Consider the following 21,340-nt stretch of genomic DNA (forward strand, 5'->3'; position numbering starts at 1 on the left):
GTGGCGCAGACCTGCCTGGTGACTGGCTGGGCATAAGGAGGTTCTTGGGACCTCAGGGTTCTGGGGTTTTTGCAGGATAAGCCTTTGATGAGAACTGTGGTCAGCAAGCCTGGTGAGGCAGCAGAGATTTCTGTGAAAGGAGTGGGTGTACTCCTGGTGCATCCATGTAGTCTTAACTGCCTGATGTAACTGCCAGGTGGACCCTGACATGAGAAAGAGTCTGCATCTGCAGCTCACTGCTGAGGGTCAACGTGTTAGTGCAGTGCTGTTGAGATTGGCTGTTGGCTGCAGCATGCACCTGGAAAATCCTCTAGAAAAGATCCTGGCAGGTCCACGATCTGTCTTTAATAATGGAAAATCACCTCTCAGTATAGTGATCAAAGCTGGCACAGTGGTACATCTCTGTGGTGATTTGTCAGCCTCCCACTGCTGGCAGCTCAGGGACATTTTCAAGTACATGCAGTTTGTTTGCTTTTAGGAACCCTGGAATAATTTTCTTCCCCTACCTTTCATCTCTGCAAGAATTTAGCATCCACACCTTGATAGGGCAGGAATTTCCAATTCTGAATTTCTCTGTGGTGTGAAAAAGGATATTTTCTGGGTCTTTCTGAGCTGGCACCCTAAGGTTACAGAAGCAGCCCTTGCAGAGCTGAGTGCTCTGCTGCATGCACAGTGAAAGACAATGCTAGTCCCAGCTGGAAGAAGGAAAAAGGACTTGTCCAAGGTCAGAGAAGGAGATGTGGCAGACCCAGGAATTTAGACTCTAAATACTTCCTGTGAAACACATGCAGTCACTACCCAATCTAGTGGACAACAGAAGCTCTGCTGGTGTTGTCTGCTGGTTGAAGGCCTCCTCCTTAGGTGTTTCTCTCAGAAGTGATGTAACAACTCTGATGGCATTGTCAGGTTAAACCTATGTTTTTTTAGTGTAAAGGAAATAAAATGTGTGCCTTCTTATAGCTTTTACAGATGTATTACCGGCAACAGGAAGAAATCCGTCGACTACGTGAGTTGGTAATCCAGAGAGATATCCAAATTAAACAGCTGTCGCTGGAGCTCAGAAACCTCCGCACGGACACAGATGATTAATGAGATTGCTGGCCTACAGCTCTTTGTACCCCTGGACACAGGGGGAGACTCTAGTTCCTGCAGATAACTCCTCCGAGGTTTTTTACTGGGGGTAGAATTGATATTTCAGGCAGCATGGACTTGCCTGGCTTGTGGTGGTCACATTTCCCTAATCATCACCAGACAGTTTTTGATGGACTTGCTGCGCTTCTTCAGGCTCCCCTTGCTTGCCTGCTCACCAATGTCAGAAGCTTGTGTATTAATGCTAGTGAGAGACTTTGGAAAATCTTGCTCTTCTGCTCCTGGAGAAGTTACATGTTAAGCTCTAGGAATGACCTGTTTTGCTGCTCGTCCACATGACAGGAGACTGGGAGACTGAAGGCAGCTACCACCTTCTTTTCTTGCCCTGGGCCCAGCGATGTGGCTCCTGTGGCTGCCGTCCCCTTGCTCAGGGAGTCCACTCTGCTGAGCTTCAGAGGCACCTCTAGCTCCAAAGTGATCCTTATGCGCCCCTCTCACCTCACAGCTTGGCCCAGCCCCCAGTGCTTTGGGAAAGCCGTGGCTGCCCTGACCTGGTGCTGGGGATAGTCCCACTCTGGGGGTGCCAAGGGCCAGCACTCTTGTGATAGGAAAAGGAGAGTTGGTGTTGGATGTCTTGCTTTAAAAAGGTCATGGTGTGAGCTAGTTCTTGCCAGAGAAGCTGAAGAGTCTCTGTGTCATGTGAGTTAGTGGCCTTCTTTCCCTTCTTCTGCCAAAGACCAGCTGCAGCCAACTGGGGGTCATTAGAGACTGAGAACAGCATTTAAAGCTCCACAGTGCTGACAGTGGGGGATCTTGCTGGGAAGGTTTAAAAGAATGAGTAGGGAGTTGGACCCCCAGCCCACTGCAGGCGTTTCAGCAATGGTGCTAGAAGATTTGTGTCAATCACAGGGCCAGCCATGAACAGCCCTGCAGGGTTGCTGGGATATCACTTGTCCTTAATGCCTGCAGCTGCTGCTCCCTTCACACCCAGGCGCCAGCACCTTGTCCCATTGCTGCAGCCGCCTACAGCTGCAGGTTCCCTCTTGCCAGCTGCATTGTCCAGCCCCCTGCATCCTCCCAGGCTGCTCAGCCTTCCTCAGCCCTGTGGCCACACTCACCCTCCAGCACCAGCTCTCTGGCTCCATGCTGGACCTTATGGACGTGTCTTAAACCCAGGCAGAGCAAGCAAACACTGTTTAACCTGTAACTGTGCACCTCTATTGTGGCACATAGAAATCATGGAATCAACTAGGTGATATGTCTAGGACAAATCCTTTTCACCAGATGTGTTTTATTGGCTGTATTTTTTTTTTGGCTTATTTTTTTAAATATGAAATAATTTAAATTATTTCCAAAGTAAAGTAATTTTTCCAGGGGATTGTTACATCCTCTTGAGAACTGTTTCTTTGTTAATCTATGACTGGCTAGCATAGAAAATGGTTGGCCACTATGGTTTTTTTCCTTGGGTTTTGTTGATTTATGGAAAAGAAGGTGCTTTTATTTAGGCTGTGGTGAGTCTATTTAATCAAAACTTCTTTTTTAGACGATATGCCTGTAAAAGTGTGGACTGTGAAATGTATTTAAATTTGGAGCTTAACTGCAACCACTAATCTTTCACTGGAAAAAACCTCGAGGAAATGGAGTTTTGCATTCATGATCTGTGCCTAAATAGTATTGAATGATCATTCTAAGTTTCAAAACTCCTAAAAGCTTTGTAAAAAACTGTTGAACATGGGGATAAAAAACAAATCTGTGCAATGAAAAGCAAATATAACTGAATAATAAATATATTTAGAGTTTTGCATTTTTATACATGCAAGATTGTTGTTTTATTATTGTATTTTTGAAGTGACTGAAACTTAAGCTTAATCAAGGGCAGAAAGGAGTGTCGCCTACTGTCTCTTTTGCTTGTGTCAAGCTGTGGCCTTACATTAGGGGGTGGGTTGTACACAGAATTATGCAGATGGACCTTTCTTTTTGCATCGTTCCCAGTTGCTCTTGATACCACAAAGGGGTGGCCATTGCACACTGAATTACTGTGTGTGTTGCCTTGAGTAAACTCAGTGCTGCTGGAGATGCATTCTGTGTGGTGAGGTGTCTAGACTGCTGTCTTGCAGTCCTAGCTCTTCTCTTGTGCAGTACAACTCTGACCAGGCTCTTTTAGATATTCCACATAAGGAGGGTTTAATGTGTTATTACCAAATTTATTTATTTGAAGACAAGATTTTGATTTAGCAGACTGAAGCAGCACAGAAAAAGCACAGGATAGCATCCGCAACCTCCAGCTACGTCACAATACAAGCAAAATTCCCATTATGCTTACTGTCATGATGCTGGGCATCTCCAGTCACCAGGAAAAAAAAAAAGTGTGGTCCGAAGCCATCTCAAGTCTGAAGCTCTCTTTAAAGCTCCTTTTGTTGTTTTGTTAAATGCTCTGATTCCCATGGGCATGATAGCTGTGGTGAAAATCTGAAGAACCATTCCCTGTGCTCATGTCCTTGGAGCTGTCTTTCACTGTAGTGGTTTGTTTATCAGTTGCAGCTTTGGGCATAGAAATGCTCATGGCTGCATTTGAGATGCAATTTTGAATGTTTTTTGTAGCATATTTTAGGCCAGTGTAAGGAGAAATAATGGTGGAAATTGCTGGAGGAAGACTGTGCTGGGAACTTTGTGCATCTGCCATGTCATCAGGGCACTGTGACCTCCTGGTCTTGTAAGGAACCTTGTGCTGGTGAGAGTGCCTGGGCAAGCACTGTGTCCCTCCTCAGGGGCTGATGCAGACTCACTGCCCACACCAAAGCCTAGAAAAAGGCAGCAGCAGGCAGATTAATGTGGGAGGCAGAGGAAGAGCCTGCAGCGCCTTTGCAACTCTGGTGTTACGGCTGCTTAACCTGAAAGACAGAGTTAAACACAGCCCTGCAGTGTTAGCTTGCCTGCTGGATTTAGAAACACAACGCTTCACATCTTCACCCTCTACTCCAGGCCAGCTGTCAACTGCAGAATAAAACCTAGACTGTTGTTGCAGACATCTTTTATGAAAAATCTTTTTTTTTAAGATTTTTCCTTCTGAGAAGCTAAGAGATCTCAGAGACAAAATGTAAACAATGGTTATCTGCTGCTGTGGAATGCAACAGGTGGGTCCGTGATTGGTCTTGTGTAGATGTTTTGATTTAGTGGCCACTCACGGCAGAGCTGGCTCTCTCTCTGTCCGAGACACAGATCTTTGTGATTCATTCTTTTCTATTCTATTCTTAGCTTAGCTAGCTTCTGAAGAAACCTTTTCCTTCTGTTGCTTTTAGCATAGTTACAATGCAATATATATATAATAAAATAATAAATTAAGCCTTCTGAACATAGAATCAACATTCTCGTCTCTTCCTTCACCTGAAAACCCCTATGACCACTGTCACAGACAGTAGTTGTCATTCTCATTTTATTTCTCTTTTTGGAAGGCTGTACCCTTGGTGTGGTCAAGGAGCTGCAGGCAGAGGAGAGCATGGAGATGATGCCCCCTTGTTTGCCCTGCAGTGGGAAGCAGCAGATACCCCTTGTCTTGGGCTGGGTAGCATCCTTCCCTAGGACAGGGTGGCTGCAAGCTGCAGGGGGGCACTGAAGTGAAGTTGCAGTATCAGGAATTGCCTCTTGGACATGCTGTAGCACTGTTTCAGAGCAGGATCTCTGGGCTTGTGCTGGGGCCACTGCAGTCTGTCTACAACTTGTCTCTGCTGGGAGCCCAGGATTGGACTTGGCACTCCTCACATGGCCTCACCAGCACTGAGGGTACAGGAAGGACAGATTCCCCTGAGCTGCTCTTAATGCACTCCTAAATACAGTTGAGGATAGTGTTGGTCATTTTTACAAAAGGCCAGTGCTGCTGGCTTGAACTCAGTTTAGTGTCCTGGAGGACCTCACAGAACTTCTCTGCAAAGCTGCTTGTCATCTTCACAAGTCCCCAGCATGTGCCAGTGCGTGGAGCTACTCCTCCTTACCTGCAGGATGGTGCAATTGCTCTCGCTGTTCTTTGTCACATTCCTCCCTGTCCAGCTCTGCATTTTGCCTGTTGAGGTTCCCCTGAAGTGCAGCACAGCTGTCTACTGCGCCTTCCACTCCTTCCACTTCTATATGCTCTCTGAACTTGCTTGAGTCTGTGCTGTCCCATCCTGCAGGTCACTAAGGGAGAAGTTCAACAGTTTTGGATTTGTTTTGTAAACAGTTTTTGGTTTTCTGCTCAGAAATCCAGGCTGACTACTCCTGAGCACCTTCTGATTCTTCATGCTGTTGGAAATGCTCTCCAAGAGGATTTTCTCCAACATTTTCCAAAGGATTGCATGAGGCTGTAGGTCATCTTCTTACATGGTTAGAAGGCAGGGCTGAGAGTAATTTGCAACTTTTCCCACTCACCTCCACCTTTCAAAGGACACTGAGAGTGGCCTTACAATGCCACTGGCCTTCACCTGCCTCAGCTCACTTGGGTCAAACTCATCTGGCTCCACAAACCTGTGTACATACAGGATGTTGAAGCATACCTTAACCTGATGCTCCCTAATATGGTATACAGCAGGTATCTACTTATCTACCTCAACAACATCTCTTTTTCTCTGCCAGCTTTCCCTTTCCTTGGAGCCTGGTTATGTCCTTCAGATTCTCACCATGGCTGCTGTGGCTGTGGGACTCAGAAGTCTGCTATGAGCAGCAGTTCTGCAACCAGTGGTTCATGCAGTTTCTGCTGAGTCCTCTTTGGGCACAGTGGAGAAAACCACTTGGGTGTCCACACTCTTCAGCAGCTCCCCTCTAGCCTGCTAGTTACATTTGATAATTCTCAGGTTGCCCTTGGTGGTGTCTTTGGTACACACATGGAAAGGCACCACTGCACAGTAGACAGGCTGATAAGCCTTGGTAGCCTCTGCACAACATTATCAGCGAAAGGCCCACATAAGCAGCAAACCTCCCTAAATGATAAATCTGATCAGCAGATATGGGACTTCTGACCCCTGTAGTGGACAGCACTGTCCTCTATCTATGACTTGTCACTCCCTTCCAGTTGTTTTAAGTGGCTCACATGCCCCTAGGAAACCCCTTTCTGTTGGTCCTGACAAGGCTGGGACTGAGACTACATGGTTAGAGGTATCACACTTAAAATTCTGCTCCTCTGAGCTGCTGGCAACTGCTGCTTCTGTCAGCAAAGTACACTCTCCTGAGTAAGATCTTTGTGGAGAATTAGAGGAAAATAATATGAGTTTAATTTTCTGTGTCACAACACGGCAAACATTATGCCCAGTTCTGTCCAAATCCTTGTTTGTGGAAAAATGATGCACAATAATCTGTTTAGGAAAGTTCTTAAAATGAATGCATACATAAATGAAGATTGTTTCCTCTTCTGATTTTCTCACCTCTTGTTTTAGTGTGTTTTATCTTCAGTAGAAATTTGCACATCCAGTAATTATGATCCCACCACAAACACCCCTTGAGGATTCTCAGAGGAAGGGCCATAATAGCAGAAGTTATCTGTGTTTTTCATCTTTCTCAGTGCTTAATCATGAGAAATGGATAGCATATGTGAGGGGCATTAGAAGTAGATAGAGGCAGCATAATTTTATTTCCTTTAACAGTAGAGAGCTTGGGCCTTCATCTGCTTTGGATGTTGCCTCATATTCTTCTCTCTTTTTATTAGAGTGAACAACTGGGCTTCTTCTTTGTATTGGATTTGATGCTTTATATTTTCACTGTCTTGACTCACGTGGTATATTTGATCAGGTCTTGCAAGGTTTATGGGAAAATACCATCACTACCTTAACTCAGCTTCAGGTCTTTAAATGCCAAAGTTGAATCTTTGCACTGATTCCATATCTCTGCAGGACTTGATGTGAGCAAATTTGAGCAAGGAACAAAAAATTCTGGTGAGTAAACCTGAGGGGTAGTCTGTAGGGTAGAATCACCTAAAAATGAAGGTAATGTATTTTGAATCAAACCTTACTTCCTACTGATAGCCCTTACAGAACACCTCAGCTTCTTTGACTTAATGTAATCTGGAAAGCTTAATTTCTAGGTCAAGTACAGTGTATCTGATTGTGATGCAAAATGTTTCGGTACATTTTTTTGACAGGGCACAGGACTATGTATTCTCCAATTTTCACACAGATGTTCCTACAGAACTTTTTCATGTGCGTTTACCTGAGCCTTTTGCAAAAATTATGTCCACTGTGATTTGTGAGGCAAATGAAATCTTTGGGAAGATTTAAATGAAATTCTGCTCAAGCATTATTTTCATGAAGAAAGGCACAAGATGCTTTGTCCCAGCTGGAAAAGTGGTAGAAGTAGCAGCATTTACAACAAGGTGCAAAATAAGGAACTGATTTTACTTTCTATTGCTGCTGAAAATGGTTGAAAATAGATTCAAGGGAGAGACTGTGTTTTCCTAAGGCTCAGTTACTCTGATTTGAAGCGTGTCACACATTTTTCTACACACATAAATTTTGTCTGCTCATAAACCCACAATTGCTTTTGCTGGTGGTAAAGTTAAAAGTGCATTCCTTCTCAAGCCAAATACATTTTTAGGGAAGGGAAGTACACTGAAAAAGTGAGGCACAGGTGAGAATGCTTGCCTTTTTTCTGAGAGGAGTGGTGAAACGGGAAATAATTGCCATACCAAAGAATATTTTGAGTTCAAAGGGACACACAATGGTCTTTGAGCCCAGCTCTTGAGTGTATGGCCCATCTGGGGACCTTGTTTTTAGGACCTCAGAGGTGGATCATAGCAGTTCACACTCAGGTTCTTAGAGTGCTTCTGTCTCTGACCCTTATGCCTAGAGGGTTAAAACAATCTTTAGGAAGCTTTGGAAGCCTCTGGAAGTGAAAAAAAGGCTTGAGAATTTTTCATTTTCATCATCATAAGGAGACAATGAAAATCAGGTGCAGTCAGTGGAATTGTCAATCATACAGAAAGAAGAAACCTTAGTTTTTTCAAATGATCACTGGAAGGGAGCAAATCACTGTGTTCATGGTTCATGGAAACTGATTCATCTTACAGTGATGGAACAGGCATCAGATCCTTTCATGAAAAGAATATAAAACATGCTTCTCTCCCCATTGGAAGGTAAATGTAGCAGAATTGTTTGGCTATTCATTTGAATTCAATACCAGAAAGGAGCAGGTCAGTATACCAAATATGAAGCCCTTTCAGCTACCTAAAGCTGACCATGTTGCTATAGAATATGTTCCTCTCACAGGACTGTTTTAGCTGCAGGCTCCTCTGTATGTGTGGAGAGGAGATTTTATTGATTATTGCAACAGCAAGCATTGTAACACTAATTTTGGGAGTATGTGGCTCTTGGAATAGTATCTTTTAGACATCAGAGAAGAAAGGCCACCACCCTGGTAAAGTTCACTGTGTTTTTCTGCAGTCAATTATTAACCCAATTAAGCACTGAAGAGATGGAAATTAAACCTATTGGTCTCTTCTGCCTGTTTTACTGGAGTATGCCCAGGCTCTAGGAGATCCAGTGGGACCACTCAGAGTTCACAGAGCACTCAATAAAATTTCCTGATGGTTAGGACAGGCTGATCTCTATTACACCTATACAGCTGGACTTGGGACTGATAGTTTTTACTCTCGCACCTCCATGTGAATCACTGCAGATTCTCAGGGGGGCTCTTGTTTCAAAAAGAGGGTATTTTGAGCAACCTCTGTTCAGGGATATTTTCATCAAGAGTAACAGTTGCTGTGGTTCAAATACAGGCCCTGTTCTGCAGAGACCATCAGTTTTTTTCCCAGACTCCCCTTGCCAGACAAGGCAAGAGTCATGGAGGTCTGTGGAGCAAGGCTTGAACTTCCTAGTGTGAACTTCCTTGAAAGTGTTGTTCCAGAAGCAGAGTGAACTTCCTTGAAAGTGTTGTTCCAGAGGTGAGTTTGGCACCCTTTGTTCACAAGATTGACTCTGTACCTGCCATTTGTCTCCAGCTGCAGGTAACCTAGAGTTTCAACTCTTCCATACTGGTACTTTGCTGTACTGGCCTGCTTTTCACAGAAAAACACTTGTGAGAGAGCATTAGTTAGTTTAAGGCACTTGTGTACCTTCAGAAATTTGCTTCCTGATGCTTTATTCAAGGTGGGGATAACAACTGGTGTCTTTGAGGGCATGTTCTGTGAATCTGGAACCTTGAGGTTTTTTTTTTTTTGCCTTACTTCCTCTATCCATTGTCTCTATTCTTTCAATGGGTGGTTACATTTTAAAATTTAGTATGTAGTAGCTGATCTTTGGTTATGTAATCGATGCTCCGGCCCAAAAGCACAAGACCTTGAATTAAACACTCGTTTAAAATAAATTCCTCCTTCCAGATCAGTGATTTGTACCACTTTTTTAAAAACCCTGGGAGTTTGGGAATCAATGCATTCCAGAGAGTTTATGTTTCACTATCAAAATGGTGACAGATCCTTACTTACATCTGTTGCAGCTATCAGTGCCTTTAGGTGAAATCGAATGCAAAGCCCCACAATCCAATACTTCATTGATTTCTACACCTCTCTTTCTTTATGTGCTTGACTTCTTTGTGTATACACTTCAGGGCTTTTCTTTTTGTTGTAAGATTGTTCAATTAGGGAAGAAAACCCACACCTTTAGTGAACATTAACCAGAATTCTGTTATTCTAAATGTAGCATTACCTCAGTCCAGAAGAGGGAACTATTGTTTCACGTATTGTAAGTCCAAGCAAATAGTTTAGAGCATGTTCCAATGGGAAGATGAACAGATGAAAATGGTCTTCTCTAGTGACAATAAACAATGAGGTGTGACAATTGAGATATTTAGTGACTTTAACAAAACAACAAAATATCAGAGCATACAAATGCCATCTATCTTTGTTTTTAGAATATTCTTACAGTGGTGATTTATATAAAAATGTGTAAGTATAATTGAACTGTTTACCATAGAATAGGAACACCTGAGAGCACACTCATTTTCAGACATGTGAAATAAATTATATTAATTCAGTTATTTTGGTAATGTACTTGGATTTAATTTGATTTTATGTTAAGCGCATTAGCCTTTCTGGGGAACAATAAATGCCCTATTAAAAAATACATTTCTTCATGTGCAGCTTTCTGCTATAAGCCATTGCCAGAAATTAGAGAAGAGGAGTGTTTTCCGTCCCACAAGAATTTACTTAAGGGAACACTCTGGCACTTCAAACTTAGATGTTGTAAAGGCCTCAGTTTCTTCAAGAATCACTTATTGAGGGTAATTCTATAGTTATGGTTGTATAATTCAGTTCTTATAAGTACATGCTGAGATAATTTAACAGTCGGTGCCCTTGTAGCTAATGTTTGTCTTTGGAGAAGGGGCTTACATCTGCTCAGGGATGATGGTATGTTTCAGTTGTTAACTATATTGTTTTTAGCCTATATGCTCAACATTAAATAAAGCCTTTGTATCCCAACATATTCCTGTTGGAATATTCAAATGTTCCTGTACATGTTCCTGTTATCATGCATAAAATCATGCAAATAAGTCAAGTAACAAGTGAAGGCAAAACAAGAAGTCATTGAACTACTATCAACTTATTTGGATCCGAGACTGGGTGTATAATTTAGGAGTGAGGATCGGAGAGAATCGTACCTTGACTGTTCTCAGCACAATGTGTGGACTGCATGTGTTTGTGGTCTCCTGGTGCTGGTGCTTAGCACATGGGAGCAGGTCTGCAGAACTGTCAGCCCTGATGCTAGCTAGCATCTGTGCTCAGGTTTGAGTAAAAACTGCAGGGCTACCATCAGCTACCAATTAATGATTTGTCAGCCAAACCACAGCAGCGTTCTCACTGCTACTACTAAACAACACAGGAATGTATGCAGACAGAAAAAATCAGCCCTGTGGCTTTGTTTTAGTCCTGCTGATGAGTTGCCTAATGACTTTCTCTTACATAGCCATCACTGGTTCATCTTGCTGACAAAGGGCAAAACTGATGAAACTATTTAAGTATAGCTATCAGGGAGATGACACTGTAGAATGACTTGTGGTTGCCACCAATAGGCTAAATGCATTTCTTAAGCGAATCCACATGAAATCAGCAGAGTTTCACATATTGTGTGTCAATACTGTGCTTTGCAGTATTGCTAAAGCACTTTTTAGTCTGAATCTGAGAGGAAATGTTTTGCCAGTTATAATGAGTTTGTTCTCACTTTCTCCATTTCCTAAGTTGGAATTTCCTACTATTTTGCATGGTTCTGTGTTGAGTTTATTTCCTTCTTCACCATTCCTTGTATCTTCCCACTGATTTTTAAATTTTCCTAAGGAATAGTGAGACAGTGGCAAGACAACTGTGGTGGTTTGCCCTATGAGCCATCAAAGAAAAACACATTAAATTTCAGCTCTTGAACCTTAATGATTGAAAATTATATTCCAAGTTGTAAGAACACAGCTTAATTTGCAGTTAAGGTCACAAGACATTTCAATGTCAATTTAGAGTAGCTCAACTTTTGTCAATAAACTAAGTAGATAGGGCTCCAGATGATACCTTGGGGCTATATTATAATATTTCTCCACATATTACTTGTATTTGCATTTACAGCTGTATTTTGCCACCATGTGAAATGCTTTATAAGTTTTCTGTACAAAAAGGTTTTGCCTTAGAAGCATACAAATGTATTCAAGCAGATATGATCTGGAACTCACTGGGGAGAGTAAGTGTGGTTGACTCCAGTGTTTCTTCCTTCTTAGCTGATTTTTGATTCAGATGAGAGTCAAAAGAGCAGAGCTGAAAGGACTAAGGGGGTCATCAGTTCATGGCTGTGCCTGATGCAGGATTAAGTGCACCCACACTATTTTGGCAGGTGTTTGTCTGGCCTATTTAAACCTCCAATGATGGAGATGTGTGTCATCTTTAAGTAATCTGTGCCAATTCTTTTCCATCTTTACCCTCAGCAGGATTTGCGCTAATGTCTTGTCTGTCTAATCCTTTCTACAGAAGAATTTTCCTTTCTGGACATTTCCTTTCTGGACATTTTTGTCCTATTTTGTGGAACTGTAGAGCTCACTATTCCTTTCTATTCTGCAATAGCACTTTGCCTTGCTGGAGACAAAGTCCCTCAGTGAAATTACCCTCAGTTCATTCTCTTCTGATTCATCTCATTGATCCCCTGGCTTATTTTAAGTGGTTCTATTTAAATCTTATGATGCAACACTGTACACAGGCTCCCAGATGACAAGGGTGCATTCAAAGATTATCTTGTCTGTAGCCATGTTTCTGAATGCCTGTATGTTTCTTTTTTACCTATAGAAAAGAAATGAACAGAATCATGCTCAATATATTCACTGTAAACCTGGCCTCCATTTCTGTAGAGCTGCTATGTTCTTTTTGCCTCATATTTTTCAGACGATGTTTTGTGTTTATGTGTAACATTTAATGCATCTTTGTAGAAGTATTTTATGAACACCTTGAAATAAAAATGTCCCTGAGGAGGAATGCGAGGACAAACTTCAAAATTGTGCCATTAAGAGCTAGCAGGTGAATTTTTTTTCCCCTGGAGGTTACAGTGCTATGTTAAATTACAACAATGGGAAATTCAGCTGTCTTAATTACTGGAAATCAATAAACAGTTGTCCAGCTACTTTTGCTCAAACATTCATGAAGCTGGGTGAGTGCCTACCTGGCTCAAACGTTACTTTAATTTACTTCTCTTATGCTGTTTATAAAATTACTAGATGCCTTGATATCCTGTTCCCTGGGAAAGAGTATGAGAATGATCTAAGTACAGAGTGCCAAAGCATGGGTTCTCTTTCTCATAATGAGGCCTCTTTCTTGAATTTTCAGTATTGACAGAAAGTCTTCTTTTTCCCTGCTATACATAGGTTTCCTGAAATACACATATTTGCATATAACAGAAAAATATTAAACACATGCTACAAATATTAAAAAATGTAGGAGAAAAATAATTAAGTGCTTACAGAAATTGAAGATAGGAAGGAGCAGGATGGAATTAAGTCTTTCCTTTCAATCCTAAAATACTGACAGCTGAAGGACATTATCACAGAAAGGCTATGGTGAATTCTTTAACCTGTGACATTCTTGGATTATGAAAGAGTGCTTATTGGATAAAATTTTAGCCAAGTGTGAGTCACAGTGTCTCTTGTAAAAATACCTGGGTGAGGTTTCTCTGGGTTGGGTAGTGTGGAAGATTAGAAAAAAATTTAGAAGTCCCTTCAGCCTTAAAATCATTGAGTGAGGAAAAGGTCAGTGAGAATACTGTTAACAATACCAAGGGCAAATAATGTGGAAGGGAAGATAAAAAGGAGCATAGAAGATGAGGGAAATTCAGTACTAATAGGCAATATGGCTTCTAAAGAGGGGAGAATGGATAACAAAACAGAGGTTCAACTCCATCTGCTGGAGTCTGCTGGAAGATTGGACTCTTAAAGTGTCTGTAACTCATATGTAAACGTAAGTATATACCCAATGCATGTATGCACACACAGGCATACCTTAGTATTTAGAGTGTTTGTTTTGTTATGAATAATTTTGAAGGTTTATTTTGGAGAACTTGAAAATGAAATTGTGTTCACCCATGAGGGAAAGACACTACTATGACTAACACAGTGTGAAGCATCAATAATGGTTGGCTATTTTCTGTGCACTTGTGGCTTTCTTAAAGATTAAATTAAGAAGCATCTCCTAAAAAAACCCCACTATATCATCATTTTTCAGAGAATAGATAGATCTTAGATTTGGGACAGAGAAATCAGGAGATGTGTGCTCCATCACAAAGAGAGCTTATATACTTTCTGGGAAGAGGGTGTGATTCATTCACTTGTGTACTTCCTGTTAATAGGCAGAACCATCCTTTCTATTGGCATAGAACAAAATGTTTCAACTGAGCTGTCAGATGAAAGCACAAATATATCTTCCTAAAATGAGGAAAACAGTTTTCATAGAGCTTGATTTTACTTCTGACCTTTAAATTCAGGATGTGGGGAAAAAGAAGGGAAGGGAATGATTTTGGTAGCAATACTCCTTTATTAAACATGTTCAGTGTTCTGGGTCAAAAGGGGCATCCATCAATATCCAAAATACTCAGCGGAGCAGCTGTGGTGGTCCAGTGTAGGCAGGTTACAAACCATTGCTGTGTATTAGCCATCTGGGAACATTTGGAAACGTCTGCCATGATCTGCCAGGGGCAGCAATTTGTAGGAGCTATGGCGCATTATGATGGATTAGCTCTGCAGCTGAAGGTGTCATGACCCATTTCTCTGCATCTTCTTTGGGATAACATTGCAAAGCAAAGGCTTTTATTGTTGCAGTTTCAGGGTATAGAATCTAATTTGTAATAATGCTGTAGGGCAGAAGGGAAGAAAGGCTTAAATAGCCACCGTGCCTGTGAACAAAGCATGCACTTCTGTTCATCACTTGGCTGCCTTCATGGTTACCTCCTTCAGGGAATTCCTTATTCATTAATTATTTACATACTTTCATGGACATTGGAGCTGAGCCATTAACACTGTTCTGGGGCTTGTTTGCCAGGATGCTTCTTCAAGGATTGATCTGCTCTCTCACTCCTGTCCCTCCATCTCCAGTGAGCCATGCGCTGGCTGACCTTTGCCATTCCCATCATCCCTAGGCCGCTCTGATAGTCCTTGGTAGCCCAGCTCCTTGCAGTTCCTGCCTCAGGGAAGGCACGGAGTCTGTGCTACTGCTCTATGTGACAGTGGCTTGGACATTTGTAGGGAGTATGAGGCCTCCATTGTCTTCACCCTTGTTCTGAGAACCTTTCTGAGCAACCTCTCTGTCCCTCTTAGGTGCAGCTGATGAGGTAGCTCACTTCATCTCATCTCATCTCATCTCATCTCATCTCATCTCATCTCATCTCATCTCATCTCATCTCATCTCATCTCATCTCATCTCATCTCATCTCATCTCATCTCATCTCATCTCCTCTCATCTCCTCTCCTCTCCTCTCCTCTCCTCTCCTCTCCTCTCCTCTCCTCTCCTCTCCTCTCCTCTCCTCTCCTCTCCTCTCCTCTCCTCTCCTCTCCTCTCCTCTCCTCTCCTCTCCTCTCCTCTCCTCTCCTCTCCTCTCCTCTCCTCTCCTCTCCTCTCCTCTCCTCTCCTCTCCTCTCCTCTCCTCTCCTCTCCTCTCCTCTCCTCTCCTCTCCTCTCCTCTCCTCTCCTCTCCTCTCCTCTCCTCTCCTCTCCTCTCCTCTCCTCTCCTCTCCTCTCCTCTCCTCTCCTCTCCTCTCCTCTCCTCTCCTCTCCTCTCCTCTCCTCTCCTCTCCTCTCCTCTCCTCTCCTCTCCTCTCCTCTCCTCTCCTCTCCTCTCCTCTCCTCTCCTCTCCTCTCCTCTCCTCATCATCTCATCTCAGTTTCCCTTTATCCTCGTTCTGCTTCAGTACAGCAGGTTGTGCAGTGTGTAACTAATCTATACAAATACAGGCATACAGACATATTTTACTGTCATGCTACTCACATGCACATGCACTAACACACACCACTGCTGATGTGTACGTAGGTACTTTGGTAGTAGACTTCTTTCAGTGTGCAGCTGATCATATTGTTATAAATGATCAAATCGGAAACCAAATTTATAAGAAAATTTAGCAATGATTTATTGGATGGTTAACAAAATAGAATTTTGAGAAATAAACCACCACAGCCACATAAGACTCTGCTTCCAGCCAGGGTGGTCAAAGACATAGCTTGGATTTTACAATATTTTACACATAAATAGCATGAATTATCTCTAACATATATTACAATATTTACATTGTTCCTGAAGCAGGCACCAACAGGAAGTTTCGTATTTTCATTTTTTATTTGCTTGTTTTTATTTTTTGCTTTGTTTTGTTTTGTTCTTTCAAAAAAGCCTGGAAGCTATGCATTTTAATTTACTTTTCTTTAAAGCAGAACGGTATCTGGTTGTGTGAATCCCAAATACCCTTTACTTCTGACCACTGCTCTGACCACTGTCCAGGCCTGTTTCCCTAGAGCTTAAAGGGAAAATAAAATACCATATTTGTTGGACTAACTACTTAAACTGTTGCTGGCTGTTGGCTGATTCCCATCTCAAGAAAATAACTGCAGCTGACCCTTTGATTAAAGATCTTTCAGGAAGGCTTAATTCTATTTAAGGAGGAACAAAATGGTCTAAAACATCAAGCAGGAGGTTCCTGCACTTCTGTCCTTCTTTTGGCCAGGTGAGTGAGGGCTTTGTGCAGAAATGCAGGACATTTGTGAGGGAAAGGTGAATACTTTCTTAATCTCAGAAATTCCTACATCTTCTGATAGGTTTTGTCTTTTTCCCAACAAGCAGAGAAAATGTGATTTCTACTTTCTGGGATCAGGTAGCTCTATAAATCCTTTAACTGGAATTTGAATCCTGAACCTGAGCAGCAGTTAGTGTGCATGACCTCACACTAGAGCAAAACAAATTCTTGGCTGAATTAAGTCATAGCATCTGTACTCTCTCATGTTGATATTAGCATCAGTAACTGCATGTTACTTCAGCCCTCCCTGATTTCCTCTGTAGTGATGGAGTGCTGTGAGAAGGGTCATTTTGATGGGGACAGGGCTGACATGAGGACATTCTGTCCAGATGATTCTCTAATATTCCATATGGCATTCTTTCCCCTGCAAGACACAATAAACAGTCTCAAACTGCAGGCTCCTTGTGATAAGATGATAGATGTTATGTAGACATATTCTTTGAAATGTGAAGCCTAATCTACTCTTGCAACAATATTTATCCATTCCGCTTCACTATCCATTCCTATTCACTAACCTTACAGTACTCTTTCATAAGCCCATTGAGAGACTGACCATCAGAAGAAAAATAGAAAATGCAGTGTAGATACCAACCTATATATTTATTTGTTACTCCTTACTGCTTCACACATAAGTGAAGGTATAAGGTTGTGCTTCACATATGGGTGAAGTTGGGATGGGTGGTAAAGTGGGATATATAAGTTATATATCTTATAAATAATATTATTCGGGGGCTGGGAGAAGAATATTGTGCTGGTGACATGAAGGGCTGAGTTACAGAGCAAGTGCAAGTACACAGGACAGAGGAGAAGACATGCAGTGAAAAGAGGCAGGTCTGGCTATAATCTGCCTTGCTGCACCCTGCCCTGTGGAAACATGGTGTTTGTGTAAGCCAGTGGCAAGTAGTCACAGACAGATGGAGTTGGTGCAGTGCTGGGGAAAGGCAACTCTTCTGTGGCTTTTCCTTCATGCTAAAAGGGTTTGCGCCTGTAGCCAGATTGTTTGACAAACTTCTGGTGTTCCCTCTACCACAGGTTTGGTTATGTATGGTGAGGAAAAGTGTGATTTAAAGAAGCACAGCAACTAGATTTAAATTCCAGTGAAAGTGCATGTACAGAACACTGAAAGGAATATCAGCTCTCCTTGTTTTAAGCCCAGAAACTTTTTGTTGCTAACCTTTTGGTGAGAAATGAGAGAAGTAAACACATCATTGTGTGTTATATATAGGTTGTAATTACTTTTCTGTCCTGTATACACAATAGCCACTGTTCTCAGAGAAAACAATTGGACACATTTATGGAGAGCTCCTAATGGACCAGCACAGCAAATTTTTTTCTGAAGTTCCATAAGAAAAATGCAGAAGAGGTTACCTGTTGGGGTATTATTAACTTAAGCCTTGCTGCACAAGATAATGGTGGATTGCATATTAACTCTTGAAGAGGTGCCTCATATGTCACAGCTATCAATACAAGTGATAGCACTGATATGCAATCAACTTGGAAACTGCAAGTGTAAGGCAGATAAAATAATGAAAAAAAGGGAAGGAGTAATCTTAAGTGCAAAAAGCAAAAAATATGCTAAGAATGTTCCTTTGGAAAGCCCAGAATTCCTAACAAGTCTACAGATAAAGTGTCAAGGGGTGAGGCAGAAAAGGGTACAGTTGGCTTCTGTTTCTGCTGTGAAGGAGCACTGGGCCAGGGACTGAATGCCAACATTCACACACAACCAGGGCAGAAGTGAGTTGCCTCAGGGAGGGGCTGTAATCATTCTTTCCTTGGCATCTGTAGAATAGACAGCACCTAAACAATCTTGGGCTTATTTAGGAGTGGTGCTGGTACTTTTCAAACAGCCATGGAGATGGTGAAACCATAGACTTGAAGAGGAAAACCCAAGCTCTGTGCCAGAGCAGAAAATAATGCTTGTGACTGCCAGCAGGTGGATGAGGTATGCATGTTAACTGTCAGGCTCAGAACATTTAAAAAGGCACTGGGGCATTTAATATATCAGTGCCTGGAAAATTAGCTAAACATTTCTTAGAAAAATGTTAATCTTCCACCTGTGGGGAGAGACCTTACAAGCCTCTCCTGCAGGTTTTATTCTGGAGAATTGGTGGAGTGTTTGCTGAAGAGAAATGACAATGAATAAACAGGTTGGATTGCAGAAAGGATCGTATGTGGCCCGAAGTTTAGAGTCCGACTAGCTGAGGGCGAAAGGCCGACGCCCCTCTGCAATTCCTGGCCAGCACTCTTCGGAGCCTGATGGCCTCGGGCTGTGCTGGCTGCGGACTGGCGTACTTCGCTGGTATATGAGAGGAACGGAACTGACCATTTCCCGGGGGTTAAACATCGGTTTATTGACGGTGATGCCGCATCCAAACACCGGGAAACCATCCGGGAAAAAGTTTTTTTCATAGGGGGTGCAAACAGGATTATAAAGCAAGGGGGTGGGTACAGACAGAGCCAATCAGGAAAGGTGAGGGGATGAACTTCACAGAACTGACACTCCATGGAGACCAATAATCAAAAGGTAAAGGAGGTGTCCTGGGGCCCCAGCCAACCACCATCTCTAGAGAGGAGAAGGTTCTCGAAACCTGGGAGGAGGAAGGGAGTGATTGACTGGACAGGGAGGAAACAACTTTCACTTATAAGGGAAACCAAGGGGAGAAGCAATTACATATCGGCAACTATGAATAGCAGTTGCTATAGCAACTTAGCTGACAGGCTAGCAGTGGCGGGAAGAACTGGGGGAACGAAACCATTTTACACATAATAGGGGAGAACAATACATAAATTGGGGGAATAACACAAGAAACTTAGCAACACACTACCACATCTCCCCGTTTTTTACCAAATAAAAATTAAAATGAAGAGAAAAGTCCAAATTAAGCTTAGAATGCAGGAACTCGCAGCTGGTCATGACGAGTGTCTTTGTCTTCTGAACATTGCAAGGGACAGTGGCACTCGGCGCAGTCAGTTTCCTCCGGACTAGCTTGCAAATTAGGAGGATGAAAATCAAAAGTGAGTTGGGGAAATGTACTAAAAGACAAAAGGTGAACAGTTAAACGCAAAATACTTAAACAGATGGTTCTGCCCCAAATAATAAATCCAGTTCGGGAGAAGAAGAAGAAATGGGGGAGGGAGGTTGGGATTAATAAACCAGAGGTAGTTCAGTGACGAGAGGGGTAGGAGCAGCAGTCTCAGCATTGGGGAGGAAGTGAACATCTGAGGAAACTGATGGTGTTTGGGAGGGTTTTCTCCGTCACCGCGAGCACGCCTGAACTTGTGACTCAGCTTCCTTCTGCATCCTCTGCTTCGGGATGAGGTGCTTGACTCATTTGGATGGTCTTTTTCCTCTGTCTTCTTCTTATCTTGCTTCTGCCTCCATTCCATGTAGTCTTGGCGCATGGGACACTGAGGCATCCAATGCCCCACCTTGCCACAGAGATGGCAGGGATGGGTTGCTGATGTCTTCCTGCCGGACTCAGAAGTAGAAGGACCGGCCACGGGGGAAGCTTCAGCCTCTATGAAGTCTTGCTCGGGGCATTCAGCAAAATGCACAGATGTTCTCTTAGGCCTTGGGGCCAGGGAGACTTGACGCACTACGACATCTATCATGGCTTCTACTGTGGGCTTAGGACTTCGAGGGAGAGTTTTTATAGCCTTGCGGCAGTCAGCGTTGGCATTGCTATAAGCCATCTGCTCAAGCATTTTTTCTCTGTCATCTTCTCCAAACGCTTGCGCTTCCACATATCTGTATAGACGTTCGATAAATTCCATGTATGGCTCTTGCGCTCCTTGCAAAACCTCAGCATCTTCCCATTGGGAGGTAACTACCTCTAACTTAAAGAAGGCCCGCTCAGCTGCCCGGGCCGTCTCTACTAGCTGGGATGGGAATAAGGCTTTAGCTTGATTTGCCCCTTCAGCCCACTGTCCTTCACCCAAAAGATGTTCTTGGGTAATTAACTGACCATCTGCGTCATGGGACAGTGTAAGGTTCCCCTAAAAACTTGGGAGTACTTCCACTATTTCCCTCCTCCATTCCCTCACCCAGACTCTAAATTCCATGGGTCTGAGCAGGCTAGAGAAGAGGGACCTTAAATCTGTCGGTACTAAATCTCCCTGAGCAAGGGTATTGTGTAGCAAACTCCGGAAGAATTCTGACTCCCGGGAGTAATCTTTCTGAGCTTTGCATAGCTCCTTTATTTGGACCTGTGCTAAAGGCACTCACTGTGCCCGTGCATTTCTTCTTTCTCTTATATGATATGTTACCGGGGCGGCTTCTAATATGGGAGCTTGCTCCAGTTTTCGGCTTTCCCCCCCCCCCTCCTCTGAACACAAAGCGTGAGAGCTGGGGGGGGTGGCGTGGGAACCGAAACTGAAGGAGGTTGAGGCGGGGTTTGGAGCTGACGTAAGGCAAGGGAGTGGGCGCGGCAAAGTACCCTTGTCCGCCCCCCGGACGGCGTTCGGAGGCGGAGGGAAAAACGAAAACGGAGCGGGGGGGAAGGGAGTGGGGGGCTGAACCGGGGGAGGGGTTTGAGGAGGAGCTGAAGGTGGGGCGGAGTGCTGAGGAGTGAGCGGGACGGAGGGAGGGTATGAGAGAGGAGTAACTGGGCAAGGGGTGTGGTCAGGGTGAAGGAAGGGGTTGGTGCTTGGGAGGAACGGGTTAGCGGAAGAAAGGGCTCTGGCGGCAGAGACCGCGTGGTCCCCGCCATCTTGGACAGTAAAGGGGCTACTTTGTAGAATTTCATTACTAAGCGGAACAAACTTAGGGGTTGAAACTGGGGACTTGGGAACTGGGGTAGAAGGGGAGGATGGAGGAACTTGGGCAGGGCTCCTCGGACGGGGAGGCTGAGCAGGTCGAGAGGGAGCAGGGGCAGAATGGTTTCCCTGCTTTTTGTTGGCCTTTAAAATCTCTTTCGAGGGCTCCTGCCTGTGTGAAGAGGGTGAGGGCTGGGGGGTAAGGATGCGGGAACTGGGAGAACTAGGGAACAAACTAGAAGAAGAAAGA

The 21,340-nt window shown here is 43.3% G+C and overlaps 1 protein-coding gene across 7 annotated transcripts in view; it reads left to right on the forward strand.

Annotated features, from left to right (window-relative positions):
- Nucleotides 1-4,441, forward strand: part of CORO2A (coronin 2A) — a 57,598-nt gene extending 53,157 nt beyond the window's left edge. For all 7 annotated transcript variants that reach the window (XM_074532532.1, XM_074532530.1, XM_074532531.1 and 4 more), the window contains one exon: nucleotides 961-4,441. In XM_074532532.1, coding sequence (XP_074388633.1) covers nucleotides 961-1,089 — 129 coding nt within the window. In that variant the 3' untranslated portion in view covers nucleotides 1,090-4,441. The remainder of the gene's footprint in view (nucleotides 1-960) is intronic.
- Nucleotides 4,442-21,340: the final 16,899 nt, after the last annotated feature.

This window comes from Zonotrichia albicollis, chromosome Z (assembly GCF_047830755.1).
Source record: "Zonotrichia albicollis isolate bZonAlb1 chromosome Z, bZonAlb1.hap1, whole genome shotgun sequence".
Lineage (NCBI taxonomy): Eukaryota > Metazoa > Chordata > Aves > Passeriformes > Passerellidae > Zonotrichia > Zonotrichia albicollis.